At 33.6% G+C, this 11,373-nt stretch overlaps 1 protein-coding gene across 1 annotated transcript; it reads left to right on the forward strand.

Moving 5' to 3' along the window:
* The first annotated feature begins 6,288 nt into the window (after window positions 1-6,288).
* On the forward strand, window positions 6,289-8,215 carry LOC133288228 (GDSL esterase/lipase ENOD8-like). Its single transcript, XM_061485946.1, has 5 exons — window positions 6,289-6,553; window positions 6,992-7,207; window positions 7,311-7,480; window positions 7,570-7,834; window positions 7,947-8,215. Exons 1-5 carry the CDS (start codon window positions 6,289-6,291, stop codon window positions 8,213-8,215), a joined length of 1,185 nt encoding a protein of 394 aa, XP_061341930.1.
* The last annotated feature ends 3,158 nt before the right edge of the window (window positions 8,216-11,373 follow it).

Consider the following 11,373-nt stretch of genomic DNA (forward strand, 5'->3'; position numbering starts at 1 on the left):
TTAATTTCTGACTTTAATATCTGTTAACATCAACAATACATTTATCCCACATTAATTGGGTCGGTTTAATATCTGTTAACATACATACTTAAATTTTCGTGGTAAGAATGCACTTACCATCTTCATAAATACTTTGCAATGAGGAATATCCTTTTTGAATTCATAAATTTTTGTTTCCAGTAACCCAAAGAAATATGTTTAGCCAAATTATAATGCTCTATTCTCACGGTCCTGTTACAAAGTTGCGTAAGATGTATCATGGATGTCACTGGTCGAGTGCTTTATTTACGTGTAAGATTTGAGCATTCAATTGTCACTTGTTGTGGCTATGGAGGGAAGTACAACATTGGAATTTTTGCTGGTTTATATGAAAGTGAAAGATCATCTGATGGAGAGAATTGGGATGGTACACATAGGCAGCTAACAAGTTTAATAAAAACAGATTAATAATGATATCATATAGTATACATTGAAGTAGATGTTGGATATCTCTCAGTGGCACTTCTCCCTTTTACATTTCCCCCCATCTTGTTACTTGTAAGACATATATTACATTAGTTTATGATTTTGATGTCAATTACATGCAAGCATGAACCTACATTCTATGTCCTGAGGCATATACCTCCAAATGTTATTGTATTAACATTTGATTTAATAGTAATGAAAATAATATGCATGAATAATGCATCAAAATTAAATGAGTTACGTTATTTGCACGTTACACCATTTTTTACACTTTTCTTGTTTGAGGGATTGAAAATTAAATGATGTATACACACAATCTGTTAGATTTTTTCGTATATGTTCTTGTTATTTTGCATTACCTTTTTTATTTATTTATAAATCACATGTATCCTCCACGAAAGACAATTATGTTCGAAATGAGTCAAGGCTTTAAACCCCTCATAAATATGGTATTGAGAAGAATCAAACATATATCATTTGTTTTTTGTTGTCTAACAACTATGGCATATGCATTAAATGCCCTACATTTCAAATTCCCTAAAATTATAGAGAGAGGTTATTCTGCCTACTTTTATTTTGCTATTTTTGCCTCTTTTTCAACACCGTTAGATTACAATTTCATCTATCGGTAGAGATTTATAGAATAAAATAAACTATTTTTCCTTTCTTTCTCCTAACTGTCTCCCACGCTCTTTCTCTCTACTCCCCTTTCTTTTTACCGATTTGCGTAATTTACAACATGAATTTATATTTGAATATAAATTCATACAATGATTAATGGCATGATAGTTCTGTTAGATGAGTATACTTTTCGAAAATTCTTGAATCTGATATAATTGAACACGACTGAAATCAAAAAATTACAAAAAAACGAAAACCTCGAATATCCCTTCATTTGAATTAATCTACGATTACCATAACGTTACTACTTTGTTGTTGATAATTGAAACGAATCAACTTATCTCCTTCTTCTTATCTTGTTTTTCACCTAGAAATAGGGAAAAGATCTATGTTCTCTCTATGTTACGCCCATCAACAGTTTTACCTGGTTCCATGACATAGGGCACCTGTGTTTATTTCTTTTTAACACCCCATTTCAATTTTTTTATGTAAATGTTCATAACAATGGCTGGGTTGGATGAATTGAGAAAAAAGCTTGCACCTTTTTTTATGCTGAAGCGCCATTGAAGAAAGAGAAAGGGGAGAAAAAATAAAGAGTAAGAGACAATGGGAGAGAGAAAGGGGTAAAAGAGTTTATATCGTAAATCTCCACCATTGGATGAGATTGCAATCTAACGATATTGAAAGGGGTAGGCAAATGTAGGCAAAATAAGAGTAGGTAGAATAACCTATCTTTTTCTATGCTGAAGCGCCATTGAAGAAAGAGAAAGGGGAGGAGAAAGAAAGAGTAAGAGGCAATAAGAGAGAGAAAGGGGTAAAAGAGTTTATATCGTAAATCTCCACCATTAGATGAAATTGTAATCTAACGGTATTGAAAGTGGTAGATAAATGTAGGCAAAATAAGACTAGGCAGAATAACCTATCCCAATTATATATATGTATACTCTTTTAATTAATTTGTTTTGTATAAATAGGTTATTATGTCTACTCTTAATTTGTCTACTTTTGCCTATCCTTTCAACACCATTATATTATAATTTAATCTAACAGTGGAGATTTGTAATATAAAATGGGATAGGTTATTCTGCCTACTCTTATTTTGCCTACCTCTCTTAACACCGTTAGATTACAATCTTATCCAACGGTGAAGATTTGCAAAATAAAACAAACCATTTTCCCCTTTCTTTGTTCTCATTGCCTCCTACACTTTTTCTCTCTACTCCCATTTCTTTCTATCAATTTGCGTAGTTTACAACCTAAATTTATATTTGAATCTAAATTCATGCAATGATGATAATTCTGCTGGATGAGTATAATTTTCAAAAAAATTTGAATCTGATAAAATTGAAAACGATAGAAATCACAAAACTACAAAATAAACGAAAACCACGGATAACTCGTCATTTGAATTAATCCATGATTACCGTATTGTTTCTACTTTGCTATTGAAATTTGAAACAAATCAACTTATCTCCTTCTTTCTTATCTTGTTTTTCACCATGAAATGGGGAAAAGATCTATGTTTTCTCTATGTTACGCCCAACAACAGGCCTACCTGGTTCCATAATATAAGGCATCTGGGTTTATTTCTTTTTGACACCCCATTTCAATTTTTTATATAAATGCTCATAACATTGGCTGGGTTGGACGAATTGAGAAAAAAGCTTGCACCTTTTTTTGATGCTGAAGGGCTATTGAAGAAAGAGAAAGGGAAGGAGAGAGAAAGAGTGAGAGACAGTGGAAAAGAGAAAGGGGTAAAAGAATTTATTTTATATTGTAAATTTTCACCGTTAGATGAGATTATAATCTAATGGTATTGAAAGGGGTAGGTAAAAGTAGGCAAAATAAGAGTAGGCAGAATAACCTATCCCATATAAAATAAACCTTTTTAAATAAACCCTTTTACCGATTTCATCCTCCTTCCTGTCTCTCACCCTTTCTCTCTCCTCCTCCTTCTCTCTATCGACCAAAACAAAGACAACTCATTGTATTGTAGAATTGTATTTAGCGTTTCTCTTTTAAATAATAATATATGATGATGGAACTCATTGTATTGTAGAATTGTAGCAATTGAATTAGCAAAACAAAAAAATCGATTAATGAATTTGTGCCCGCAACTCATTGTATTGTAGATAAATCAATCAACATTTTTGTTTTCTTTCTCAACCATGGAGGTCTCCACCCTTATTCGCACCATTCAACAATTAGAGATCCCTGATATGAAAATTCTTCTTTTTATTTATTGGATTTTCTTCATTTTGTCGATGATTAGAATTATGGGAATGAGGTTGCACCCTTTTGCTATCGCTGTCTTAAACCTGTTTTAGGTGTTTAGAATAATTGATTTTACAGTAAAATGAATTATGGAGAAAGGAGAGGAGAGAGAAAGGGTGAGGGAGGTACTGAGGAGAAAGAAAGGAGAAAAATATTTATTTTATTCCGCAAATCTCTACCGTTGGATGAGATTATAATCTAATGATATTAAAAGGAGTAGGCAAAGATAGAGAAAATAAAGGTAGGTAGAATAACCTATCCCTAATAAAAATCCATTGCCAAATTTGATTGTTCAAATAAAGAAATTTATAAACGAAGGGAATCTAATTATTTTTTCCAAACAAAATTTTATAATTGAAGGAAATCTAATTACTTTATTCAAATGAAGAATCTTACAAACGGAGAGAATTTACTAGGGTTGTTTGGAAGAGTAAATTTTTTTTTTATCGAGAAAAAATAATTTCTGAGAATATGGTGGGAATTTACTTATACCAAACACGGAAAAAAAAATTCCCATCCCATTTTCCCAGCATTTGAACAAAAAACCTTGTACCAAACCCCCTCGGGGCGTTTGGTAGAGAAGATTTTTTTTACTGGGAAAAAAAGATTTCTGAAAATACGGTGGCAGATTTTTTTTCCTGATAAGTTACGATAAGGTATTTGGTAGATCCAAAATTTTTCCGGGAATGTTAGGTTAATTATACTGATACTATGAGAAAATAAAAACACCATATATCATATGGTATTTTCGTTTGGAAATATAATGTATAAAATGGAATGATGGGAAAAAAAGTTTCTTGAGATTATTTTCAGTTTCTTTGTGCCAAACATTTGAAACAAATTTGCCCTACTTCACTTTTCCAAAATTTCTAGGAAAATTCCCATATCAAACTGCGCCATTCGTTTCAAATTCTTTTCCATTCCTTTCAAATTCTTTTAATCATCTAACTAAACAACTTTGAAAATGAAGAAAATATAATTATTTTATTCGAACAAGAAATTTTATATGTGAAGAGAATTTAATTACTTTATCCAAATATTTTATTTTATTTTTTTCAAATGAAGAGAATTTCACTAAAGCATTTTTTTATTTTTTAAGAGTAAATACCTTTTTGGATCACTAACAAAAAACACAGTCCCCACTTTAGTCCCTTACAAAAAATTAGTCTCGAAGTTTCTAAGAAATTCAAAATAGACTCATTTAGTTGGAATCATAGTCCCTCACAAATTCAAAAAAGATCCACATTAATCCCACTAAAATAGGTCCACTTTGAATTTCATAGGGACCAGACGACTATTTTTTTTTTGTAAAGGACTAAAGTGGGGACCATTTTTTTTGTTAGGGACCCAAAATGGTATTTACTCATTTTTTAATATAATAATCTTAGGAGATGTTATATTTACTATTTTTTTTCCTTACTACCAAATCTTAATCGTTAATTTTCGTCAATCTAACGATTATAATTTATTGGGTCATACTTATTAATTAAATATTAAATTTCAATAAACTATAACCGTTAAATTAGTGAAAATCAACGGTTAAAATTTCATAATAAGATATAATAAAAAAAAATGTTAAGTATAACCTTTTCCAATAACTTTGTAAAGAACCTTGGATACACCACTCCAAAAGCTAGCTCAAAGGGTGGGAGTGTCCAAGTCCTTATAAAGTCCACATTAGTTGCACATACAACCAATGTGGGACTATATATCTCAACACGCCCCCTCACACGAAAGCCCAATGGGCTTGAAGAGTGGACAATGCAACAGGCCTAACCTACCTGTGCTAAGAAACGCCACAAGAGAAAGTGGGGGGCGGCGAGGCTATGATACCATGTAAAGAACCTTGGGATACACCACCCCAAAAGCTAGCTCTAAGAGTGGAAGTTTATAAGGCCTTAGGCACTCCCACCCCTTGAGCTAGTTTTTGGGGTGGTGTATCCCAAGGTTCTTTACATGGTATCAGAGCCTCGCCGCCCCCCACTTTCTCTTGTGGCGTTTCTTAGCACAGGTAGGCTGAGCCTGTTGCATCATCCACTCTTCAAGCTCAATGAAGGTTCTTTACATGGTATCAGAGCCTCGCCGCCCCCCACTTTCTCTTGTGGCATTTCTTAGCACAGGTAGGCTGAGCCTGTTGCATCATCGACTCTTCAAGCCCAATGGGCTCTTGTGTGAGGAGGTGTGTTGAGATATATAGTCTCACATTGGTTGTATGTGCAACTAATGTGGAGTTTATAAGGCTTTAGGCACTCCCACTCTTTGAGCTAGCTTTTGGAGTTGTGTATCCCAAGGTTCTTTACATGGTATCAGAGTCTCGCCGCCCCTCACTTTCTCTTGTGGCGTTTCTTAGCACAGGTAGGCTGAGCCTGTTCCATTGTCCACTCTTCAAGCCTAATGGACTCCCGTGTGAGGGGACATGTTGAGATATATAGTCCCACATTGGTTGTATGTGTAACTAATGTAGAGTTTATAAGGTCTTGCGCACTCTCACCCTTTGATCTAACTTTTGGGTGATGTATCCAAAGTTCTTTATAAACTTTAATTATGTTTTTGAGGAAAATGGCTTCCCAAATATCCTATAAATTCTATCTCTTTAAATCAGTTATGATATAAATCTCCAATCAGGGCTTACTTGCATTCATAATAACTCTGTCCCGATTTTCTCCCTACCTACTTGTTGCCGATTACGCAACACTGTTCATTGGTTCAGTAAAGCATTTAATCTTATATCTAACCACAGCCGTAAATTAAAGAGAGTAGGTTTTCAGGTTAATGACGCGTAAGCATTCGTCAATGTACCAGCCACCGCCAATATAACTTGATGTGGAGATCCAGTTTATTTATTATTCTGAAACGTCACCCTCTCTCTTATACGAATATGAAAACCTAAGCTTCCTTTGTGCTTCGCCGACATTAATAATGTCTCAAATGGAGTTTCTTAGCATTACCAAGTTTCAAATCCCACTCGTGTCTTCTTTTGTTCTTTTTTTAACTATTGCTACCACAACACTGAACCCTGTATTTGCCACGAAAGCTTGTGATTTCCCTGCCATCTTTAACTTTGGTGCCTCAAACTCTGACACTGGTGGCTTGGCTGCTTCCCTTCTACCACTAAAGCTACCTTATGGTGAGACCTATTTTCACAGACCCGCTGGAAGGTTCTCTGACGGCCGAATCATCATTGATTTCATAGGTAATATGGTTTTTGTATTTCACTTACATTTTACATGTCTTATGTCTTAACATGGTACTTCTTTGTTAAGTGACATATCACTAATGGTAACGGCCCACGTAGATTTTGTGGCTCCTTTGTTGTTGGACGATGATAAAGGACGGTCAACGCTTGCATTTTGCGCTCTAATAGATCCATCCATCGAACTTTGAAGCCCCTTTTAGCAAACGATTTGACGAAAAGGACCACCTTATATATATGATACAAACTGAGGACTAATACAAAGGGTAGAGAGATAGAGTAACATAATTTTTAGCCATGAACATTTTTAGAATTTCCCAGCTAAATATATTTTACATGTACCAACTAAGTCTAAGCCCAAATCACTTAATTATCAAAAGGTTATTGCCAAATGAAGGATTTTAATTCTAATTTTGACCTCTAATTGTGTAATTTCAGCACAAAGTTTTGGACTTCCGTATGTCAGTGCATATCTTGATTCATTGGGGACCAACTTCTCACGTGGTGCTAACTTCGCAACAGCAGGATCAACTATCAGACCCCCACCTAGTAGTAGTATTATTCCTCGGGGTAGATTCAGTCCTTTCTACCTTGAAGTTCAGTACACTCAATTCAGAGAATTCAAACCCAGAACACGATTCATTAGACATCAAGGTAAAATGAAGAATTTTTATTTTCATTAATATTTTTTTTGGTGATTATGTGTTCTGATTAAGGACATGGTTTTGCTTGTTTTTGTTCTAATTTTTATGGGAAGGAGGAGTATTTGCAACGTTGATGCCAAAAAAGGAATATTTTCGTGAAGCTTTATACACATTTGATATTGGTCAAAATGATCTTACTGCTGGCATTTTTGGTAACTTGACCGTGCAGCAGGTCAAAGACTCTGTACCTGATATAATCAATAGTTTCTCAACAAATGTTAAGGTAGTTGAATAATACCCTTTTATAGATAAATTTATAGTTAAGTGATTTATTAATATCTTGTTCTAAAATGATGAAACTTGGTGATCAAGAATATATACAATTTGGGGGCTAGATCATTTTGGATACACAACACGGGACCACTTGGTTGTCTCCCTGTAATTTTGGCAAATTTTCTATCCGCTGAAAGGGATAGCTATGGATGTGCAAAGCCATATAATGAAGTAGCACAGTATTTCAACAAGAAGTTGAAGGAAGCATTAGTTCAACTTCGTGAGGACCTTCCTCTGGCTGCAATCACATATGTAGATATTTACTCTCCTAAGTACTCTCTTTTCCAAAACCCAAAGAAATACGGTGAGCCAAATCAAAATTACCCCATTCTCACATTCCTATTAATATTGTCAAATTAACTTACCTACAATTAATGTATGTTTACTTACTAGTTGAAAGCTTCATTTACATGTAGGATTTGAGCTCCCACTCGTTTCTTGTTGCGGCTATGGAGGGAAGTACAACTCCAGCAATAGTGCTGGATGTGGTGGAACCATAGAGGTCAATGGCACTGAAATTTTTGTAGGTTCATGTGAAAGACCATCTCATAGAGTGATATGGGATGGGACCCATTACACAGAGGCAGCTAATAAATTAATCTTTGATCAAATCTCTACTGGGGCTTTCTCAGATCCACCCATTCCCTTGAATATGGCATGTCACAGAAATTTCACTATTACCTAATTAGATTTATAGTTGCTTGTCGTTGTTTGTATTAGAAATAAGGTGTATATTTTCATGTGATTTCTAAATGTTAATTGTGACAAGTCTCATAAAATTTTGATTCATTAGGGAAACACTTTATGTTATGGTCACTATCTTAAAAAACAAAATTTTTGTACCCAAAAAATAATAATAATTTATTGTTGTAGACGCTTTATTTTTTTAGCACCGTTCACCGTTCACCGAATGATGTTACATAACAACCGGTCATCCCAATCCCACTTTCTTTATGTATAAATATCCCTATGTTACATGTCATTCCATTTCACTCTCACTTTCAACTTCTCAGACTCTCTCTCCGCTATCAATTCTCGAGATTTGTATCAACTTTTTTTATGAATTAATTAATTTTGTTTGTAGTAATTTAGTGATTAGTGATTTAATTAGTAATTTTATAATTAGTTAATTATTAATTAATGTCTAGTTTGTTAATTATTTTTTGGTTTTTGTTAATTAGTTATATAATATGTAATGTTTAATTAATTAGTTAATAATTTTAATGATTTATTAAATATTATTAATTAGTCATGTAGTATCGGGTTATGTCATTCCATCCCTTTACTGTTACACATTATTTCACCCGTCATATCCGAAATAAATGTTAACCTAAGCCTATTTTATCTCCTATGTCTAAAGTGGTATCAACATCCTTGTAATTTATCCGGGTACTTATAGCTCATTTTTCAAATCAAATCTATATATCTCAATTCGCTCTAACTACTAGGGAAAAATATAAGAATAACTCCACTAATTCATTGAGAGATCAAGTACATAATGAACATAAATGGAAAGTGATATGAACACTAATTCATTGGTTGATTTATAAACCGAGCTAAAGGCATATTGTTATGAGATGAATCAGAACTTAGGATAAGAGAAATGATAGCTTAATTTGTAAATCAAGCATAGGGTAAGTTGGTTTAAGAATAATAATATATTAGGTTTCTAAATTAATAGGGGTGGTGTATGATGATCTATGGAGTGCTTGAATCAGCATAGAGATGAAGAGGGTTGACCCACAACATAAGTGATTAAGAAATATTTTAAAATGTGTGATGTGAAAAGTACGATTCTGCATGGATATGGAGGTGTGGGGTAACAAATCTTCAATAATGGAAAAAATGATAATGTGTTATAACAATGAGAAAACATTTTGTGATGTAATAATGAGTAAATAATGAGAAGTACAAAAAGCCCAATGGTCCAGTTTAAAAAAATATAAAATAAGCACACAAAAATTATTTATAAAATGATTTTCAAGATATAATTTGGCATAAATAAAGAAAATATCAAAATCTTTTCTTGATGTTACACAGCAAGAGAACAGGACTCCACTACGTTGATAGTCTTTCTGCCAAGGAGTGGCCAACTAACCTAACATGGCTGCATTTAATAGGCAATAATTTCCTCTAATATCTTCAAGGCAGCTCCACTTTATTGGAAATTCATTGCTTCTCACATTGGTGACTACAGTACTTAATAGTATTCCTTTTCTTCCATCTTTATCTTAACGAGGTCCACCAAAATTGTTATTTGTTACCCCCAATAGGGTTCTAATAAATGTTTTCCATAAGATTGAATAGTAGTTTCAACTCAATATTTTATCCAAAGCCAGTCTCAGATTTCTCATCAAAATATAACAAGTTCAAACAAATTAAAATTTATTAATATATTTAAATGAATTCATCACATAAATAACTTTCTAAAAATAGATAAAATTCAAATAATCATTAAGATGCAAATATTAAATATTATATTTTGATGATATTATTTGAAGGTCACATGATCATTTAAAATAGTCATAACAAAGTTACAAAACATGATATTTATGGGAATAATGCTGTTGCACTGATCTCCATGTTCACATAAAGCACCCACCCCACGTCTAGAAATGTTGGATTTTGATGCAGAATCTCGTTCATGCTCAAGATGCTACTAGTATCTGAAGATAGAAGATTTGCAATCCCTGCAAGCGTATCATTCGGCTGAACTGTGTATGTAACAATAATATGAGAGTCGCTTTCTGGCTCTGCACACCCACACACAAGATGTATTGGTAATTCTTCATCCGGGAATATTGCACCATTAATAGGCAAGGCTTGTCCACTATAAATGTTCTCTGAGATATTAAAAAAAGTGTCATTTGGCTTCACTTTATAGGATGTGTCATAGAAATATCCACTAACGTAGCTGGTGTATTTTTTGCAAGAACAAGGTACGGTTATGAGGTAATCTTGTTTGTTGTCACGTGTTATGGGCTTGATTTGTGTGGAATTAACGGAGTAAAAAGAAGCAATTTCTTCTATCTTATCATTGTGATCTATGTGGTATAGTAAGGCATTGCATGATTTGATCTGCGCAGAACAATTAAAAGGGTATATAACTGAAACAGTTGGTTCAATGGAAGCAAGAAAAGCAAAAACTATAATAAACAATGTTGCTAATAGAGGAAAAAGTGGAGGAAGATAATTAAAGGAAGCCATTGCGTCCTTTCTGAAGAATAGGTACGACAAATGCAAAGATAAAGCTAATTAGGCATTGAATTTAATTTATAGTCAATTATCTCTTTATGGACTTGACTATGTGACAAAATGAACTTAGGATTTCACGGTGGTTTATTATAAAAATGCTGCTGCTCGATCGATCATTGCAATTTGTTGTAACCTACGACATAAAAGTTATCGTTAAATTATAAAACACAAGTTTAATTAAGTGCAACCATTGAAGACAGTGGGTGATTTTATATCACTAAAAGGCTTAAACCAGAAGAGAGTAGATGATCAGAATTATCACTGTGCAATTATAAATATTTAAAAACAGACTTACTTGTAGTCAGTATAAAGAATCAGAACAGATGAATGTATGCAGTAGAGGAATTAAATCTGAGCCCACAGAACGTGTCTCCTTAAGACAATTTGCTCCCTCACTGATGTCCAAGGTTGATGGACACTTGTCTCCCAGGATAGAATGGATTTCGTTTGAAGAATGGTGGCACTACCAATCAACAGCCCAAACGAACACAACTGAATGCCAGAGGAAATCACACCGGAGTACGAAAAAGGAATATGCAAAACCAGAAGGAGAAAAATTCCGGCAGAGTTTCGGTGCAGAAAAAATTG

This window comes from Gastrolobium bilobum, unplaced genomic scaffold (genome assembly GCF_033153095.1).
Source record: "Gastrolobium bilobum isolate Gb01-03AN ecotype WA unplaced genomic scaffold, APGP_CSIRO_Gbil_v1 utg776, whole genome shotgun sequence".
Taxonomy (NCBI): domain Eukaryota; kingdom Viridiplantae; phylum Streptophyta; class Magnoliopsida; order Fabales; family Fabaceae; genus Gastrolobium; species Gastrolobium bilobum.